Source organism: Barbus barbus, assembly GCF_936440315.1.
Source record: "Barbus barbus genome assembly, chromosome: 30".
Classification (NCBI taxonomy): Eukaryota; Metazoa; Chordata; class Actinopteri; order Cypriniformes; family Cyprinidae; genus Barbus; species Barbus barbus.
The window spans coordinates 8,454,617-8,474,794 of record NC_136758.1 but is presented as its reverse complement, the minus strand read 5'-3'; the positions used below and the strand labels follow the sequence as shown (position 1 = coordinate 8,474,794).

Sequence of the window (20,178 nt, the reverse complement as noted above, 5' to 3'; positions counted from 1 at the left end):
CCACCACAACCAGCAAAGGTCTGAACATACTGGATAGTTGCTTTCAAGTCATTCAGTCATTTTGATTCTAATTACGAGCATTCAACTCGCAAGGATAGCAACCAACGACCCTTGCTATAGGGGCTGATGTGAATCCTGCCAAATATGCATGCAAGACATGCAAAACTGATTCTGAGGTCTTTCAATATGTTCTTTCATTTTCACTAAATTGTTTGAAATAATTTATCATTTTAAAGTTGATTTTAAAGAGGGTAAATCCGAGAATAGCTAATACCTCTCCTTTTAATGAATAACATACATTTTGTTCTTGTCAGGACAAGGAATGGAGAGATGGGCCTGTCCACTGCTATTCCACTCCCAGCCTGGGAGGGCACTGTGGCACAAGCAAAACACTACAGGTACATGTTTAAAAATTAAACATTCATGAAAGCAAACCCATTTAAAGAAAACTTCTTGCTTGAACCTCCTCAAAGTTACAGCTAAATCAATTGGCGGGATAATGTTGTATAGTTTGAAGATATACGTATAAGGGATAATGTACAGAAGAGATTCTCAACTCTGGACCTTGAGATCCACTTTAGTGCAGTGTTTAGCTCCAAACTTGATCAAACTCACCTGTCTGTAACTTTCAAGCAGTCCTGAAGACTTAGCTTGTTCAGGTGTTTGATTAGGATTGGAACTAAACTCTGCAGGAAAGTGGACCTCGAGAGCCAGAGTTCAGAACCCCAGCCTATTTGCATGATTTTGTATAGCAAAGCATGCAAATAGAGGTGCCGTCAGATAAAGAGGGAGTCTCTGACAACTCAGGAACTGAGTTTGTGATGGCGTTTCAAGCCTAAAATATGTAGATAAAGAGGGAGAAGACTGACAGCTGGTGAGCAATGAGCCTTGCCCTGTGGTCCCACTAGATCTGATTACTGTGTTGTTGGAGTGGAAAGTATGTTGGGGAGCAGCCGTGTTACCTTCAACTCTGGGATCCATTATTAGGGTACAGGGGACCAGGAGTAGATCCCTTCTCCCCACTCTGGAAATCCCAGGCACTGGGAGAGATCTTGCACCATCAACCAACTCATTCTCAGATCATTTTTAACCAACCTTACCAATTGATTTTAATGGTACATTTGCGCCACTGAAGCGTCACTCTTAAAGACTTTCATAAATGTTTGTAGTGTCATGACAAGATTTTAGCATCTACTTACAAATGCCACTTGGAATTACATTAACACATTGAGGCTATTCTTAGGTGGATCACTCGAGCATTCTTAACCTTCGCAGGGACACATGAAAGGTCTCCTGCTGGCACAGACGATGCTCAGTCGCCAAGCAACCAAGAAGCGGCAAGCTCAGCAGAGGTGCTTTAGGGAAAGTCAAAGGAAACAGAAGAGGGTGTACACCTCTTATCGTGAGTCCCTCAGTTCAATTGTTTTACCAATTATTGAATTGGCCAAATGGACCTTTCCATTTTGGTTGAGTACTTAACCTCATTGAAGTCTTGTCTTATGTAACAGTGGAAGGAGATGAGATGGAAGGAGGACAGAGGGTTCGACTTGTGTCCAGGCCAATGCAACAAAACATCTTCTGGGATGAGTCTGAAGGACAGATTCTGGATGTAAGGGAGCTGATGCAGCCAAGTCCACAGGTGGCAGACCCAAACGTGGGAGACATAACGAGTGACAAACCACTAATGGAAAATGGAATTAGAAGACCAGAAATGTAGAGGTCTGGGGAAGGAATGTTGTCATAAGAATTCCCTGAATTCTCCAAGGAGCAGAACAAATCTGGACAGAGGTGTGACAGGAACTATGCAGAGGAATTGCAATGCAAACATGATGTTACTTTGGCATAATGAAAACAAGTATGGACATTACTCTGGTTCCTCCATGAAAATATATCTACAGGAAGAATGGGAAATTACCAAGAGGCCTTTACAGGCAGACTCCATAAAGCACAGTTAGTCTAAGAAGATGCAAGCACAAGTGCACATGAAGGAATGTTTCAATCTAATTTGTACTGCATCTGTGGTATGTTGTCTATTACTCAAGACAACATTAACTCATCCTTCGGTTCATAAATGATAGGGAAATGTGATTACAGTCGTACACTTCTAGTACAACTACTACAACTTCTAGCAAGCAAGCAGGCCATACCTGCTTATAATTCCTGTGGAGTCTGCAGAATTCAAGTGCAAGTCAATAGTGCTTTACAGATACACTTTGATTGTTACATTTCTAGCCAGGTGTAAATTGGAGGAATTGAATCTGGAATAGTTCTTTAACAGGAATGAGAGCATAACCTGGGCTGCTGAAGCAAAGGTTGGAACATCAATCCCGATTTCACAAATTAGCTTGTTCTGTGGTGACCCTTGAGCCTATTTGAGCGCCTCAGGCTGCAGGGAAACACCTTGGACGCACAGCCAGTCCATGCAGGCCTAACAAACACTCACACATGAGCGGCAGTTTATTGAGTCCAATATTGACCTGTCGCATGTCTTTGGATTGTGGAGGAATCTGGAGGAAACCCACACCAACATGTTGAGAACAAACTCGACACAGAATGTCCTGCTGACTCAAAAGAGACTCAAACTTGGAGACCTTCTTGTGAGATGACAGTACAACTATCCCAAGAGCCAGAATCCCAGAAGTCATTGATCATAATCCCCCTGCCACCAAATGACGTAACCCATTTCCTCCCATTATTTTGTCCAATATAAAAAGATGCTCCATGTAATGTTTATGATCATTTTCTATCCTGCAGGCATTGGTCTTTTTTAACAAGGCAAATTTTTTGAGCTAAAGGAATAGCTCACCCAAAATTTAAAATTTGCTTAAAATTTGCTCAGCCCAAAGATTATGTAGATGGGTTTATCAAAAATTAGCATTACATCACTTGCTCGCCAATGGATCCTCAGCCTATGTAAATTTTAAACAAGTTTTCATTTATGGGTGAACTATCCAGACAGATACGTTAAAGTCATTCCACAATGCTTTTTTCCCCCAGCCTAAAAACAGGAAGATTTGCATTTTGTAAATAAAACCATCAGGAAAATCAAAGGTTGAAGTGGCTAACCATCAAACAACTCATGAAAAAGTAATATAAATAAACTTTACACTGGCATAAAACAATTGTTACATGTGATGTCGAATTATGATTATGCAAAACTAATGGTGTCTAAAGACCTTAAAGTCAGAGCATGTAAATCAATATGCTACATTTGCATTTTAACTGTAAAACAGGAGTGGATGTAGTCTGAGGAATACAAAAATCTTGTCATGTGAATTGGTCTTGTGCAATTATGTTAAAATAAACACTGTGGTGGTTTTGAGTACAACTGCCTCCTCTTGACAACAAACATTAATTTTAACAGATTTAAATTAGTGTACTTATACATACAAATAAACAACCATGGATAATCAAGTACCTCTGATGCTATAAATAACTAAAGACACAACATCCGAGTACAGCTAATGTCAAACTTTGCCACTTTTACTGCAAAGACCTTTTTGTTTTACTGGAGTAAGCAAGGTTTAAAGGCCAAGTTTGTAATTGCTGCACTACTAGCAGCATCAAAATTAATTTGAAAAATGATGTTGCAAACAAGTTCCAAACAATTCCCTGGCTACTACTGTTCAGCCAAACATGTGGTTCTGCCCACTAAAAAAAAAAAAAAACTATGTTTGGACACAAAGTCCCCATTTCTCCTTTCAGAAAGAACAAGCTACAACATTTGCTTAAAAATCAAATAATTTATTTATAATTTTTAAACCAGGTCTGTCGTCCACTTGAAAACAAAGAAACTTTTGAAAGACATTTTGTCAAGGGTGAAAGAAGGGTGGAGAAAATTTTAATCAACATGCAAACAGTCGCTCTTTCCCCAACAAAATGGATCCATGTTTGTGGAGCAGGTCTCACTTGTCCAAATCAGCTGAAAGTACAAGAGTAACACTAACTACAACATAAACTCCACTGTTTACAGGGATGAGAATTAGCCACAAGTGCAGATTCCAAATTAGCCCCATCAATGAATAATTCCCCAAAACAGAAGCCAGTCAGATTAGTGTCCACATCATCTAAATATGAGATCTTAGACAGCTAGAACCTGCCAGCTGTTCGGTCTAAAGCTTTTAAATGGCCATAGCATTTGATGGACAGCTTACAGTAATATAATCCATAAAAGTCAGATATTGGCAGTGCAAAAAAACTTGCCAACCACAATTTTAAACAATTAGTATTCATCCAATACAAAAACATGGGCAGCACTGAATGGTGAGGATTGACAGCCAGAAATGCATTATTGTCTGTCAAGGTTGGCACCTTGTGAAAGGTTTTGAATTTTATTAACAGGATAGTTCACCAAAAAAAGAAAACTGCTATAATTTACTCACCCTAATGTAGTTCTGAACCTGTATGACTTTCTTCTTGAAGCAGAACATTAAAGAACATATTCTGAAGGACGTTTCAACTGATTTTGTCCATACAATAAAAGTCAGTGGGATCCAATGTTGTTTTGAACCCAAGCGACTCTTAACTCTATGGACAAAAATTTGTTTTTTTTCAAAATATCTTCTACAGAAAACAAAAATGCACAGGTTTGGAACAATATGAGGGTGAGTATATGATGAGGTGAATCTAAACTATCCCTTGATTTCAGACTAAATTTACATCTGCAATCTAAAGACTGACTTTGAAGGTCTGTTTAGATGAAAACTACTCAAAGTCTCTCAAATTTCCATTTTAACATCGACTGTCCACAAATCAAAAGGAATAAAGTCCTAACAAAGACAAGTTGGCTGTTAATAACCACTGGGACCTTGAAAGGAGCCCCTGACAAGTGAAAGGAGAATTGAACACAAACCAAACACCTGAGCCTTACTGACAGACAGCACACGGTCTGATGCGTCAAAGGGGATTGATGGGACATTACATTTCTGGGAGATGTACTACAATTTGGGCTTAAAAAAAAAAAAAAAAAAAAAAGTTGCATAAATTCCTCTTCCCATAAATCCATTAGCAAATATCTGTTTTTAAGCGCAAATTTATAAAGCAACCCATCCATATTCTCAACAACTGTGAGCAGCAGCTCTATTGGGAACTTTTCCAATGACAATCAAAAACGACAAATCAAACTTCCATATGTACATTTAGCAAATCAAAAAACTTGTTTCCCACTCCAAACTTGAAAAAAAACAAAAAGGTTTTCTTCCAAGAACAACTTATGAGCCAGCAGCAAAGCAAAATGGGGGTCTATTGGCAATGACATTTACATACAACGTGGTGATGGTACAACCTGCCACAGCACACTACTGTTAAACACAAACCCATAAAATCGCTACCCTCCAGAAGCTTCCTCCGTTAAATTTTAAAACAGCTCTAAACACTGTCATCTTGCATATAAATCAATCTGTTTCATGACTTTAAAGCAACTATTTGCATGAGTCCATTAGAGCAACTGAGCTGGTGAGATCTGTATTCTGGTCCGCTAACACAGTGGCGGACAAGGGGATTAAATCCCATCTAATCAGTGCAAAAATGAGAAGTGCGTCCGTTTGAGGTTCATTTATCTAGGTCAGAATATCTGAATATCCAAATATTGTATCAGACATGGAAAGGGAGAATCTATGATGATGACTCCGGGGTGAAAAAAGTCCTCAAAAAATCTTCTTTTAGGCCCATTTAGTAACTAATTTTCATTTCAATTTAGTTGTACAAAACACTCATGAAGAAGCATCAACATAACTTGTATGGTGAGATGATATTTGTGTCAGAATCACAAGTAACAAACCAATATGGCATATTGTGATCTAATAAGACCAACTTAAAGAGCAGAGGTGCTATCTGCACTGCTTCGCAGCATTCAGGTTAAAGTGTTTCTCAATCTGTGTATGTTAGTTTGTCATAGATCAAGCTTCTAAAGTGGACAAAGCTCTGCTCAGTGTTTTCCAAAACATAAAATTAAACGCATAAAATAAACCACAGACCCAAGTACGCAAAAAAAAAAACATCAACGCAAAAGCAGCAGGTTACAAAACAATTGCAACCTGCAATGCTCCCGTGCACCCTCTTTTAGGGAAAAAAAAAAAAAAACTTAAGTAGTTGAGTCGGTTTAAACACATTTCCATCCTTCGGTTTGTGATTGTTAGTTAAAAAAAAAAAACAACAACAACACAACAACAACAGAGGTGTGGCGCATGGTTTGCTTTAGGCATGATACATTTCGTCGATGCGGTCAACATGTTTTGCCCAGCCCATCTCCACCGCCCGACACAAATACAAGGAGGTCTTAAGTCAGGCTATTGACACCTGAGCATAGAAGCCACCACCTTTTCCTTTTCTGTGTCAGTGTCATATTAGTACCAGACTTTTTTCTTTTTCTTTTTTGCAATAACCTCTCTTTCTTTCACACAAAAAGTTCTTAAAACACTTTATTATGATTGGTTGAATTTTCCCTCAGAGTTTGCCCTTTCTGGCTCAGCTGAGGTCGAGTGCCTTTCTATTGATGGGAAGTCATGTGATCTGAGCCAGAGGACTGGGGCGGAGGAAGAGTAGGCCAAAGGGATGGAGAAGGAGTTGAGGGACCCCGTAGTTTGATTTAGCGAAGCCAGAGTTTGAGCCGAAGTGCGTCCACTCCGTTTAAATAATATCTAAACAGCCGCTTGTCCCTGACAAAGCCCAGGTTCTCATAGAGTTTCAGGGCTGATTTGTTGGTGATTTCCGTCTCTAGCACCACCTAAGGATAAGAACAAAGCATGTAAACATAATGGGCATAGTACAGGTTTTGAAGTACACTCAAACATAGGTCAGATAAGACAGAATTTGTGGCATATTTGGAACTACCACATACTCTCAAGTTGGAGCGTAGCATGTGAATTTTCTTAACACTATTTTTTTTTGGTTTTTAAAATGTAATTCATTCCAGTGATGGCAAAACTGAATTTTCAGCATCATTACTCCAGTCTTCAGTGTCACATAATCCTTCAGAAATCATTCTAATATGCTGATTAAGGTGTTCAAAAACTTTTTTAGTATCAATTTTGAAAACAGTTGTGCTGCTTAAAATTTTTATAAATGCATCATAATTACATTTAACATGTATAATAATGAATTTCATTTATTTCTGAGATAAGTTAAAAACATCCACATGACAATAATGTAACAAAAGGCAGTTTAAAACATTTATGAATTAGTGCTGTCAAATTGAATAATCATAATTAATCACATCCAAAATAAAAGTTTGTTTACATAATATGGGAAGCAATTAATCGATTTGACAGCACTATATTATAAATTTCATTTATTATTTTAAAATTGCAGTATTTTTTTTATATTAAAACACTATTAAAGGTGGGGTATGTAATTTTCAAAAACACTTTAGAAAACCGAGTCAGGGCGGAGTACCAAAACAAACTTGTAGCCAATCAGCAGTAAGGGGCGTGTCTACTCATGATATGAAGGAGAGAGTGTTCAGGGAACAGCCGAGCCTAGAGACAGAAAGATAGAGATGGCGGATAAAAAACAAAAGTGGAAAATGTCTGCGGAACGATAAGGCAAGAAGTAGAACCCGTGTAAATATCGGATCAGCTTTCCAGCGCTGGGGAGAACTCAAGAAGCGGAAGGCCTGCGATTGGACGCCGAGGTTGCTTTGGTTTTTCTCGATTGGTGAGTAACACCGGGTCTGCACCAGACATGCCGCAACAGCTAAAGTCTACCTACATCGGACGCGACAAAGCTACCGTTGAAAATCATTTGAAATTTGTGTCAGCACTTCATAAACAGAACGCAGCAGCAGTTCTCTGTTGGAGATTTGTCACGCTGCACAGCATCCAGGGTAGACACGGGGTGCATCTCAATCAGCACACGAATTCGGTCACTGACTCCCTGCACGTCGGGACAGTGATCACTCAGTGACATGATTACATACAGCATCAACGGACAACATTGTAGAACGTCATCGCTTGAATTAATAAACAACAGGACCAATCTTTTTGATATTATTTCTTATTCTCTTTAAACAAATCGTTTTGCTTTGTTTCACAGAACTAATCGTTGCCTGGGTTCCGTATATTACGTATGTGTGGGGCGGAGCTATCAAAATAGGGGGCCAGACCCTTTTGGCTTGGGGCGTGTTTGTTTTGGTGATTTCAAATATCAACATTGGCTTCCAGAAATTGCTAACTCCACCTTTAACAATTTCAGCAAAATTCAGAAAAAAGCATTTTCAATCTCGCCTGGGAAAATCCATGCTTCCAAGTCTATGGTGTAGTATGAAGTAGTTCCATTCCAAACACACCCATAGTGTGAAATCTTCAGAAGACGAATCTCTTACCTCATCACAATCCCCCTCCACCATAGCATAAATGGCCTTTTTCACAAGGTTGGTGCCTAACAAAGAATAAGTACAATAATTCATAACACATTCCAAGTATTATAAATACTTCATGAAGATGGTAAAAATTACAATATGAATGGGGGAAAAAACGCATGGAATGATCAGGCTCCGTCGACACAGAATGGCAAACCCTTGATTCATAGCAGTTCAAAGACACTAAATGTATCCATGAGCTGACACTGAAGCAGATGTGTGTCCTATAAAAAGATCTGTTTCTGTTGCCATTCTGAGATGAGGGTTACAACGCTAGCATGGCTCTTACCGATGCCTTTCCTGCGAAATTTGGAGTCCACAGCGAGCATGGCGATGTATCCGCGACGGAACATCTTCTTATGCATGTCTAGCTTACACACAATGGCACCGACACAGTCCTTCTCAACCATCGCCTGTGACACATCACAGAAAGACACTGCAATTACTCTTGTGGGCTGTGAACTATGAGCAAAACAATGACAAATATCTCTATTATTAGGCTCAATTTGTGTTAATTACGCCACCCTGACCTTGTTGTGTTCATAAAGATATAAATACTCTTTAACACCCCTGACTGTATCATAGTTCTGACACGGTCACCACAGTATTTTTAAAGAAGGCCATAGTAACCACAGGAAAAACCATGATATGGCTGCTCCTCATTACCATGGTTAGATTCATGAAACTATGGTTTCTGTGAAACAAACTATGGTTTTTGTTAAACTACAATGACTCCTGTGACTCTCACAAAATAAGCACTGAAGAAATACTACGGTACTGAATGATTAACCTACCACAGTATTGGTCCAAAATGCATGGTTAAAACAACAACACAGGAGTACCATGACACTTGTTTGTAGTCATCTGTTCATCTGTTACGAAAGTATACTTCCTCACCCTCAACAGATTTAATATGAAACATTTTTGCAAAAGATACAATAAAATAATATTTAGTGTTACTACAGTAGAATCCCGTGTCTAGTGATGTGGTTACATTTAACATGGACTAAATCCATCACTTTAAACAATATGACATTTGAAAAAATACAATACAAATACAATAAACAAACAGTATAATGTTTTGGTTTCTTTGACAAGGTTATTTAGTCATGTTTTGAGGCACAGCATGCAACAAAATGTATATTTATACCGTTACCGTGACTGTTTATTACAGTTACGGTAACATGGTCATGCCGTGTTTTGGACACATACCATGGTAATACCATGCTATTCTTTGATGTACATTGGAATATCATTTAAATACGAGATATACCAAGATGTTAATCAAACAGTATAATTTTATACACGATATTACATAACTGTACCATGGCCATATCATTTTGATTAACAGAGATGATGCTGGAGGCTCTAATATTGATGAAACTTCACTGAATGACAGATTTATGATTGATTTTTGATGCTGGTCAGTAAGTAAAAATTTACTTTCTCATAATAGTTTGTTTAGTATGAAACATAATTGTACAGTAAAACCATGGTAAATTGTGTGTTCAATGTGGTTAAATATGACAAGAAGTAAAGGCAGGTCATCACTAAAATCAATAAGACATTAGAGAAAAAAAATGGACAAACATTTAAAAATACAGAGTAATGTCCTTGGACATGATTATATAATGACAATGTATTTGAGACAGTCCATGGTTAAGACATTTTTACTTCTTTTTTGTGGACACTTACTATAGTAACATGTTTATTTCAGTCAAGGTTTACATGGCATGTGTCCAAAACAATGGTAATACCCTACTATTCTCGGATGCACATGAGATACGAAAATGCTAATCAATCAGCAATATTTTATACACGAATGTTGGCTATTTTGTTATTTGAGAGATGATTTTGAAGGCTTTGCTACTGATCTCTTCAACACCATCAAGAATAACCGAATGGCAGGATACATACCAGAAAGCAGAGCTGAGGCCAGTTGTGAATAAAGTACCTATAGGTGTATATGGAGTAGGGCTCAGATAAGTCTTTAGTTATGAGTCGGATGATATCGGGCATCTGGAGCTCAGACTCGTATCTCACGTATCGGATGGACTCGTCGTGCTCCTCCAGCGCTAGCCTCGACATCCCCGCCACCGGAGCGCTGTCAGCCGCCTGCTGATCTACTCCAGCGCGCTGCGGGCCTGGGCCTGACTCAGCCCCGTCCACCAGCGCTGCCGCTCGAGCCTGATCCCCCGAACCATTCCTGCTACTTACATCATTCTCCAGTCCACAAGAGCTGCTCTCCGTGATCGCCATGCTATCAGTGCAGTTTATCCCGTTGTTCGGCGGCGACTGGCTCTGTGATATATCACTAGCACTACATCGTTTACTTCTCGTGAAATTGTTGTTTTCCGTGTGATCGCTCTGTGTTTCGCCGATGCCGTCCAAGCGGTGATCGGAAGCGGCGTTTTGATTGTCGGACGGCCGGTGTTGTTGGACGTGGTTCTGGAGGTGAGTGTGGTTGCACTGGACCCCGTTCAGCTGGGCTGTGTGGAACTGGGCGGCTGATGCATTAGGATGCACGTTGTTCTGGTTTGATTTGACTATCGCCTTGTGGTCGCAGGCGTGCTGGTGTCCCGGGCCGGGGCAGATGATGTCCCGTCCCTCATCGGTGCCCAGTAAGGTGCACCCGTCCACGGGCAGTCCTGTGATCTCGCTCGGGGATGAAGTCAGTGCGTTAGGCCCAGTCGGCACTTCAGCCATTCCACTGCATACAGTTACTATGATGACAGAAAAACGGGGTCGGAATCAGCCTCTCACAGCGAACGACGACAAACACTGACGTGCGTCCGGCAGCTGGTACCCGATAAATGTAAAAACAACGTGAAGTTCGCGGACTATCTCGTGTCTGTTCCTGCCATTACTCAATTCACTCCACACTGGCCTATTATCTGCCGTAAAGCAAAGCGGACGATTTACGACACCATGTCGGCGCGTTGCAGTGAAGGATGCTGGGAAATTGAGTTTTTAATTTATTGATAGGCATCGGTTATACTTCCTGAATCACTTTTCACACAAATTAAAGGCGCACTTTTTATTTATTTATTTATTCATTCATTTATTGTTTGTTTATTTAAAGCATGAATAAATGGTCAATTTGTTATTTAAGTTTTCTTTTTCATTTTAAAGTTTTAGCCATTGTCATGTGCTTTTGTCATTTTGTTAGGCTATCACGATTAGCCTATTTTAATATTTCTATTTAGCTTTAGTTTTCATTTTAGTATTTTTTTTTTACTTATTTCAGTCTGTTGCCATTTGTAATTTTCCTAAAATTCAAATTTTTAATTTAATAAAAAAATATTTTATTTCAGCCTTGTTAGTTAATTTGTTCCCTTACGAAAATTAACAATGGTTTTATTGTAGTAAAAGTGTAGTAACCGTGTTTTTATTTAGCATATTTGGCATATTGATTACCATTTATATAACCACCCTTTTACTACAAATATAATAGTTAAACTATGGTTAGTGTAGCAAAACAATGGTTAAGTATAGTAAACATGTTTTTTTTTGTTTTATTTGTAGTAAAACCATGGTTAATTTTCGTAAGGGTTAGTAACTTACCCGTTTAAAGCAGCGCTTGCATATTTTGAGGTATGTATGCAATATTTAAATTAAGTTGTATAATTTATGTTGTAAAACAAAACGTGGAAGTCTCTGTAGGCTTCACCAAAGACCTTAATTCTAAAACTTCTAAAATGCTATTTTAAAAAAGCTATACAATTCCAGCAAACCGCCATTATAGTATAGGTCTACATTTACATTTCAAAGAAAGAAAGAAAGTTGGGATGTATTAAATCTATTTCTAAGAAAAGCCACTAGATGGACCTATACATCAAATTATGGGGGACATTGGCCCAGGACACATCGTGGTGTTCATTGATGCAGAGTGTGTACTCTTTAGGCCTATAGTATGCTACAGAAAGAAAATGTCTTTGTGAAATAATACTCTTTAATAACTACAGCATGATGAAATACTGCAGTGGTGTTGTCTGTTCAGTTGACCATTTCAGTTGATAAAGGTACAAAATGAACAGAATATTCTATTAAATTGTTTTGTTTTTTTAATTACCCCGTTCAAAAATCCTCAAGAAGAAGAAGAAAAATTGAATGGGAATGTTTTTCATATGTAAATGTTATTATTTTAGTAGGCTATAGGCTAATTGAGAAACTAAGTCACTTTATGCTAGGTTTGAGTATTTTTTTTTTTTTTTGTAAAATAACTGTTGAATGTTTTCATTGTTTTTAGCTGTTAGTTTTTTTTTTATGTGTCTATGTAGTTTGTTTTATTTAAATCAAGTTAAACTATAAATCAATGAGTCATCTTTTTTATATTTAATTTTGTTTTTTTTTCTATTTATTCTCCTTTTTTTGGTCTTAGTTTTAATTAACCATAACCCTAATTCCAACATGACAAAAAAAAAATCTATTAGATCACAATGTTCTCAATATCTCAACTATATATTTAAATCAAAATTAGTAATTTAATTATTAAAAATAAAAATATTACAGCTATTTCTTCAACTGTGTTGGAAGACATTTTTTAATACAACAAAGACCACATAATATCCAATAGGATGCAAGATTTAAATAATCAACCATCTTTTTTTCCCCAATAATTATTCCTAATTATTGTAGAAATTCCAATAAGAATCCTGAACACATTCCTTTAGAGTTACTGTATGATGGGGAATGGCCCGATTGACTACAGGTCAGGAGCCAGTCAGACTAAGAGGAAGTGTGGAATTCTCTGAGAAGCTCTTTGAATACAGACGCATAGAGCAAATGAAGAGGACTTTATTGGAGACTTGCTTCAGCCATAAGATTGATCATGCTCAGTGTTTTGAGGAAATCCTTGTGAGAATGCAGCCCTGCCTTGTTCTTACAGAGACGCAGCAAGGCCATCAGTAGTCCTGGCAGACAATTAATCACTCAGACAATGGTTTGCTTCAGTGAAGAGCTCTTATGTGGCTCCAGCTGAACCATCATCATCTTGCTGTCTTCTCCATGGGAATTCTCAGCCGTAATTGACAGCCAAATGCAACTCAGCTGCTATTTATATCTATGCAGAAATGGCTTTCTGCCCAGAACCACGCAATGTATTTAAGGTGACACGATTTATGCACCTGGTTAGGTTTATAACATTTAGCCAAGCAGATACATCTATAACATCATAGGCTACATAATTGATTTCCCATTGTAACAATAAAGAGACCAGAATTAAAGGGTCCTTTAGTTGTAAGTTGGATGACTGGTATTTTTAAGTCTCCATTAACTGTTTTTGTAGGGCAGAAGAGAGACCGAGACAAGCTTAAGTGGGACCTCTATGGGTCACTTTGGAAACTAATTAAGAACCTCTTTGGATACCAGTCTGGTATTTCTCCTCAACAATAGCCTTCTCTCCTTCTCTCCCATCAAAATGCACTCTTTTCAGCCTCATCAAACAAACACAGGGCCAAAGTCCTCTTGTGAGTGAGCTCAAGGAGCCTCTATATAAACCAGCTCGGGGCCCAGTCTGAAGCAAAATGAAAGAACTGTTAATTGAAATTTAATTCTTCATTACTTCTTATTAGTGAAGATGAAAGAGCATTGGACTAAAAACGGTGCAGATAAAACCCTTTCTTATTATACTGTATAAAAACCCTAGTTAATCACTAAATAGGATATGTATGACTGGAAAATAATATATTATAATAAATACTGATCAGGTTCTCCGACCAGTCATTCATTATATATCAGCCCATTTTTCAGCTAAATAAAGGAGTCGCACTCAAGACACATTCTGAGAAACTGAGGATTTCATATTTTGACAGAAAAAACACACTTATATATGAAAGTCAGACTGTAAATGTAAGTTAACACTCTATGACAGCAGCATTTCCATACAGAATATCATTCAGTCCCCGATCCTTGTTTAATATCTACAATGATGTGCATTAATGAGATGCCGTCACAGCACCATGAGTCCAGAGGACACCGGGGCGTCACCCGTGGAGTTCCAAATGTAATATTCTGAGGAGACCAGCTCTCGTGCTAGAGGGGACATAAAAAGGTATATAGGTTAATTTTTATTGCTGATGTAATAATAATATGTTTAATTTATATAGCGCCTTTCCCAAGCTCAAGGACGCTGTACAAAAGCAGAAACAGAATAGACAGTCGATTCACATAATGATAACAGTCCTTTCACAATCAATCAGTCAGTTAAATAGACAGTAGACAGTTGCCCAGTCCGGGGATAGACATGATTGACGTTGCATATCATGGTACAATTATGTACAGAAAATAGAGATACAAACATAGTATAAGAACAAAAAAAAAAAAAGTCAGCAGAAGAATTGTATAAGTAATGCGGGATGATACAGGGAGTCAATGGAGTTTAAATAAGATTGGGGTTATGTGAGCAGATCGCTTAGTATGGGTTAATATTCTTGCAGCAGAGTTTTGAATATATTGTAAACGAGAGATAGAGTGCAATGGTAATCCAGCAAAAAGAGCATTGCAGTAGTCGAGGCGTGATGTAATAAAAGCATGCACTAATGGTTCAGCATCTTTTGGAGTAACTTATGATCGAAGTTGTGCTAACCGACGAAGCTGGAAAAATGCAGCTTTGGATAGTTTACGAATGTAAGCATCCAGAGTCAGTGCAGGATCAAGAGTAATGCCTACATTTCTGACAGTAGCAGATGGAAAAACTGTTGTAGCATCAAGGTTGAAACTGAAAGCATTTACTATATTTTTTGTTAGTGAAGGGGGGCCAGTAAATTAAAATTTCTGTTTTGTTTAAATTCAAACTGAGCCAGGTGTACACAACATTTTTTTTTTTTCATGTCATATATTTATTAATATTTTGTAATAGCTTTTTATACATATTTTAGTGCTGCCAAACAATTAATCGTGATTAATCGCATCCAAAATAAAAGTTTTTGAGTTTTTGGTGTGTACTGTGTATATTTATTATGTATATATAAATACACACACATACAGTATATATTTTGAAAATATTTACACGTATATACATTTATATTCTTATATTTTATATTATATATAAATATATTTAATATATAAACATAACATATTTTTCTTAAATATTAAATATCTTAAATATACACAGTATACACACATATATTATGTAAACAAAAACTTTTATTTTGGATGTGATTAACCATGATTAATCGTTTGACAGCACTAATATATTTCTATTTTGCATTTATATATTTTTATTTCAGTTTTAGTTATTTTAGTTCTACAATTTAAGCTCATTTTATTTCAGTTAGTTGCCAAAGCAACATTTTTCTATTTAAGTTTTTCATCTAATATTTATATTTTATTTTATTTCAATTAACAAAACTGATTTTAATAGTTTTAGTTACCAATAATAAGGCTGTCAGTGAAACACTCACTTGTGATAATGCGTGGTTTGGCAGATGAGTAAACCTGCACTGAGTGTTGATCCACACAGCAACCAGACAGAGTCAAATCTGGCACACGGAAATAAAGCTAGAAAGAATACAGTGACAAATGTCTTAATATATTTGTATATAAACAACAAATCAGTTGATGCTGAATTCACCCTCACTTTTATATATGCAGTGAGTCCTGTGCACAGAGGGTCAGTCGGTCCAGCAACAGTCCCTGAAAAATGAACAGTCCCCTCCAGTGTTGCTTCACGGGACTTTGGAAACTTCTGACCTGAGGAGGTAAAAAGACAAATGTCAGTAACATAATTATAAATAATACTAATAAATTGCAATGAAAAATTAAATGAAATATCATGAACAGACATACCAAGGACCCAAACCAGTAGGTTCTTCTCTTTAGACACCTCAAGCTGTCCTGAGCTCACTTTGACCTCCACACTTCCCATTAGATTCCTGTGAAGAGGCATGTACAGGGACACTACAACAGCCAGTGTACTATTTATAAGCACAGCAATACAGAACCAGCTAAAGACAGACCACTACATAAAGAGCCATGATTAATATCTGACAGTGTAAATGCCTGCACCCTACCCAACACATCTGCAATACAAAATTAAGCTCTTTACTACAAATTTGTGTAACTTACTGGTTGAAAAATGGAATGTGTGCCTCACAGTACTCAAAGCTGTTTTTGACACTTTCATGGAGCTTCAAGACAACATTAACCTTCAGATGATTCTCCTCTGCCTTCAGCTGGTAGGAGCCTAGAATTGGTGGCACAGGTACCTCAAAAAAGTTATAAGGCCAAGTTAGTTAAAGATACTACAGCTTCAGTGTGTGTGAATAAATGTTGATGATTTAAAAAAAAAAAAAAAAACTTCCAAGCACCAAATCAGCATATTAGAATGATTTCTGAAAAATCATGTGACACTGAAGACTGGAGTAATGATGCTGAAAATTCAGCTTTTGCCATCAAAGGAATAAATTACATTTTAAAATATATTCAAATAGAAAACAGCTATTTGATATTAAAATAATATTTCACAATATTATTGTTTTTGCTGTATTTGAACAAATAAGAGACAAAAATCTTACCGACCCAAATATTTGAATGGTACATTTTTGAGACAAAACATAAGAAACTATAAGGTTTACCTGTGAGGTGTAGCTACAGAGTCTGAAAAGCTCCAGAGGTGGTGAAAAAGGGAACTTGTATGGCCCTGAAAAGGCGGAACCATCATTCTCGTCTACACTGCAGGCGGTAAGAATGCTTGCATCCAGAGACGTCACACAGGGATGGACAAGAATGTCCTGCAGGGGCGAACCGTTGGGTGGGAGTGTGAGGGTGACGGTCACATTGGGCAGAACACCTTCAACCTCACACTGAAAAACATGAAGTCATAAATGTGATACAAGTATAACACTAATGAAACTATACGTTCAGTGGGGACTAACTTTGCACATGACCATGCCGTACACATCCCAGATATCTTGTTGACTGCTCCTGCCGTACTGCATGGACCTCACCTTCTCGGTAAGGGCCACACTTACTACCGCCCTGCCTCGATGGATCCCTGCCTTCCAGGCTGGCTGCTTTTGAGCCCCCCCCGGGCTTGGAGCCACAGCAGCAGGCACCGATCCAGCAGGAGGAAGGGTGTCCAGTGGCCTCCCAAAAGGGCAAACCTGCAGGAGCACCGAGGGAAGAGCAGCCAAACGGGAGGCCAGCACATCAGGCTCTGGTTTACCTCCAGGGCCACAAAGGAAATCCTGCAGGCCTGACAAAAGAGCTAAGCCCTGAGAGACTGAGGCCAGGCTGGGGAGAGGTGGCCGAGGCTCCGGAGGTGCTTCCACTAGAGGAAGGCAGGCTAGGATTAACGCTCCCTGAGTGACCGTGAGCAAGGGCCAGAGGGTTCTCCCACCCGGGCCGTCCAAACGGAGCTCCACAGCTGGTGAGCGGTGCTGACGGGCGCAGTCGTCCCGTACTTCTACATAAGGTTTGTCAGCATCCACCAGGCCCAGCTCTGTCAGCAGAAGCTTGGGTATGACGTGGTCCTCCGGAACGGCCACATACTGAGTTCCAGCCAAGGATTTGGCACGGAGCTCAACTGTTGGGAATCGCCTGAATTAAAAAACATAACAAAAGAAAAATAACAAATTGACTATGTTGGAAAAAGCATTCCAATCAAACGCTGTGCACAGTTTGCATTTTCTGTTTTCATGGAAAACCCAGACTGCTTACTACGTACTGTATCCCACAATGCAATGTGTTCAACTTGACTTTCAGTGTGCTCCACCCATAGTGTAATAATAGGCCTGTCTTGGCTGCTTAAGAGTGTGTGCATGTGAGATGTGACAGGAAGTAGCACGCAAAACTGTCTCAGGAAAAATGCAAAGCTCAGTGCCCTTCACAAATAATTCCATCTCTAATACCACTTTAAACAATATTATATCAGTGCCAAAATTACTGCTATAGGGCCATTTGTATGCTAATATTGGTATGCTAAAGGGGCCGTTCACACCAAGAACAATATCTATAATTATAACTATAACGATTTGCATCCACAACAATGTACGATAACATTCTGTTTATAATAAGCATGCACCACAGTTATGTCATTTGCTGCTTTGAAAGTCGGGCGGATTCTAGCTGTCAATGTTTTTTTATCATTCATCAAATGCAAAAAAAAATTGTTCTGAAAACTATTCTAATGATATCATTTGTGTCAGTAGTTGTTGTTATACTTATGGTGTGGACTTCCCTATTCTCATTGATTTTGAACAATAATTAAAACTTTAACGTTATCGTCCTTGGAACGGCCCTTAAGCATATCCCATCATTCATCATGATCAAGAACTCATGTGCCCTGAAATCGCCTGATTTCATGATAAACTTTCCAGGGTAAGATTTAATTGCATATTATATAAAATTTGGTAGCAAATCTTAATTGCACTGTGTGCTGTCTGTTATATAGGAACTACTGAAGAGACATTCAGAAGTTTATTTTAAAGTGCAGAGTATTCAACGTGTAAACTTGTGGTCTTCATGCACACCTAAACACTTGGGCCAAACACTGGAAATATGTCACGGAAGTAGATACGACCAAAGTGTGGGTATTGGGACAGGACCAGGGTCATAATATGACAACAGAGTAGACTACAACTGCAATGTTTATTGCTGCATATTGCCTACTGTTTTATCAGCTACATTCAGAGTGGAGTACTTACATACTACTAAACTGTAACACATTGTACTGTATAAACAGTAAGCATTATGCAGCTATGACTGAATTCATAATAGCATCCTACTCTAACTATTTCTATCATATGATTTGCAGTTGTATACTCCACAATTTGGCAAATGTAGTATATCATCCAAGTATTCCACATTTGTATGCGTGCTGTACAAGGTACAAACTCTATACAGTACATATGCAGAAAAGATATATTAGCAGTATGTTAGTATGATTTTCTAAAAGGCTACTTTAAATATAGTATGCACAGTACATACTTCACAGTATGCAATGCGCTAATATTCCTTCACAGAAATCTCCTTACCTGGAAAACCGCACTTTTCCAGATTCACCCTTCTCTTGTGAGAGAACCCATAGTGCTCGTATACTCATGCTGCTGATTCTGTCCCTATGGATGAGCGGGACTAGTCTAACATGCCAAACATGTAGTGAAGTATGCAATTATTAGCTCACTCGGTACGACGATTTTTATTTAGGTTTTTTTTGTGTAGTAGTAGTTTTTTTCCACAGTTCGATAGTGTGCGACCGATATAAACTTAAGATCTCAACATAACAAAGCAAAATAAAGGAACTCGCCTCTATCATGTTATTCCCATGTGACAGCATGTTCTTCCTGTTTCTAGACGATCACGTGACATTTTGGGGCGTGGTCGGGTCGCTGCGACGCAGCTGACGCAGGATCAGCCGTAAAAACTGCGCTGTTTATAAACGACATTGGAGTAGAATATCAAAGCTGATCTCAGACCTGCTCTCAAACGCATAGCCTTCTTATCCTCACCCCGTATCCTTTCTTTCTATTTCCGGCCCGGTCATGGCAGCTGGATGCAGGAAGCAATTGTTTTCAGAACAGATATAAACAACAAGGAGCAAAATATAGTCTCGAGACTACGCCGTTTTAGGGAGTATTTGCGGACTTATCTTTTGCTTTCTGGCTCTTTGAAATATGGCTAACGTTACAACAGCTCAGTTATTCGAGGTAGGTCTGTTTTTGTCTGAAGATGTCACGGTCTGCGTTACAGCTCAAGCTGTTTTCATAAATCATTTTTCGCGTGCAGTATTTACATTGTTCAGTGTCGACGTATAATGACTTGCTGCATGCAGACAGCAATGTTAACGCTAGCACTCATGAGAAGCTAAACACCAAATAAAT

The 20,178-nt window shown here is 38.4% G+C and overlaps 3 protein-coding genes across 6 annotated transcripts in view; 1 reads left to right on the top strand and 2 right to left on the bottom strand.

The window, feature by feature from the left end:
* Nucleotides 1-3,725: 3,725 nt before the first annotated feature.
* On the bottom strand, nt 3,726-11,262 carry LOC306850831 (uncharacterized protein). 2 transcript variants are annotated; one of them, XR_013782442.1, is made up of 5 exons: nt 10,274-11,262; nt 8,646-8,769; nt 8,321-8,376; nt 4,709-6,724; nt 3,727-4,383 (listed from the first exon to the last, which is right to left on the bottom strand). XR_013782442.1 is itself a non-coding variant. In XM_079386747.1 (4 exons), exons 1-4 carry the CDS (start codon nt 11,060-11,062, stop codon nt 6,587-6,589), a joined length of 1,107 nt encoding a protein of 368 aa, XP_079242873.1. In that variant the 5' UTR covers nt 11,063-11,262; the 3' UTR covers nt 3,726-6,586. The 2 variants fall into 2 exon arrangements, 1 of the variants encoding a protein (XP_079242873.1); XM_079386747.1 differs by having other exon boundaries at nt 3,726-6,724.
* Nucleotides 11,263-12,880: 1,618 nt separating this feature from the next.
* Nucleotides 12,881-19,659, bottom strand: LOC306850516 (AP-5 complex subunit mu-1-like). Of its 2 annotated transcripts, none has more exons than XM_079386182.1 (8): nt 19,333-19,659; nt 17,233-17,896; nt 16,933-17,160; nt 16,424-16,563; nt 16,145-16,230; nt 15,936-16,048; nt 15,760-15,856; nt 12,881-14,389 (listed from the first exon to the last, which is right to left on the bottom strand). In XM_079386182.1, exons 1-8 carry the CDS (start codon nt 19,398-19,400, stop codon nt 14,307-14,309), a joined length of 1,479 nt encoding a protein of 492 aa, XP_079242308.1. In that variant the 5' UTR covers nt 19,401-19,659; the 3' UTR covers nt 12,881-14,306. The 2 variants fall into 2 exon arrangements, 1 of the variants encoding a protein (XP_079242308.1); XR_013782413.1 differs by having other exon boundaries at nt 14,139-14,389; nt 15,760-15,837; nt 19,333-19,657.
* Nucleotides 19,650-20,178, top strand: part of LOC306850515 (exocyst complex component 5) — a 21,784-nt gene continuing 21,255 nt past the window's right edge. The window contains exon 1 of one of the 2 annotated variants that reach the window (XM_079386180.1): nt 19,650-20,004. In XM_079386180.1, the coding sequence (XP_079242306.1) occupies nt 19,972-20,004 (33 nt within the window). In that variant the 5' untranslated portion in view covers nt 19,650-19,971. The remainder of the gene's footprint in view (nt 20,005-20,178) is intronic. The other variant, XM_079386181.1, reaches the window with a different exon arrangement.

Bases quoted from the DNA above. Each gene is read 5' to 3' on its own strand.
- LOC306850831 (XM_079386747.1), bottom strand. From the start codon at position 11,062: ATGGCTGAAGTGCCGACTGGGCCTAACGCACTGACTTCATCCCCGAGC. The intron at 8,770-10,273 runs GTATGTATCCTG...GATGTGTCACAG, and splicing joins GGCCTCAGCTCTGCTTTCTG to GCGATGGTTGAGAAGGACTG. The intron at 8,377-8,645 runs GTAAGAGCCATG...ATTCTTTGTTAG, and splicing joins ATTTCGCAGGAAAGGCATCG to GCACCAACCTTGTGAAAAAG.
- LOC306850516 (XM_079386182.1), bottom strand. From the start codon at position 19,400: ATGAGTATACGAGCACTATGGGTTCTCTCACAAGAGAAGGGTGAATCT. The intron at 17,897-19,332 runs GTAAGGAGATTT...TTTTTAATTCAG, and splicing joins GGAAAAGTGCGGTTTTCCAG to GCGATTCCCAACAGTTGAGC. The intron at 17,161-17,232 runs GTTAGTCCCCAC...CATGTTTTTCAG, and splicing joins ACGGCATGGTCATGTGCAAA to TGTGAGGTTGAAGGTGTTCT.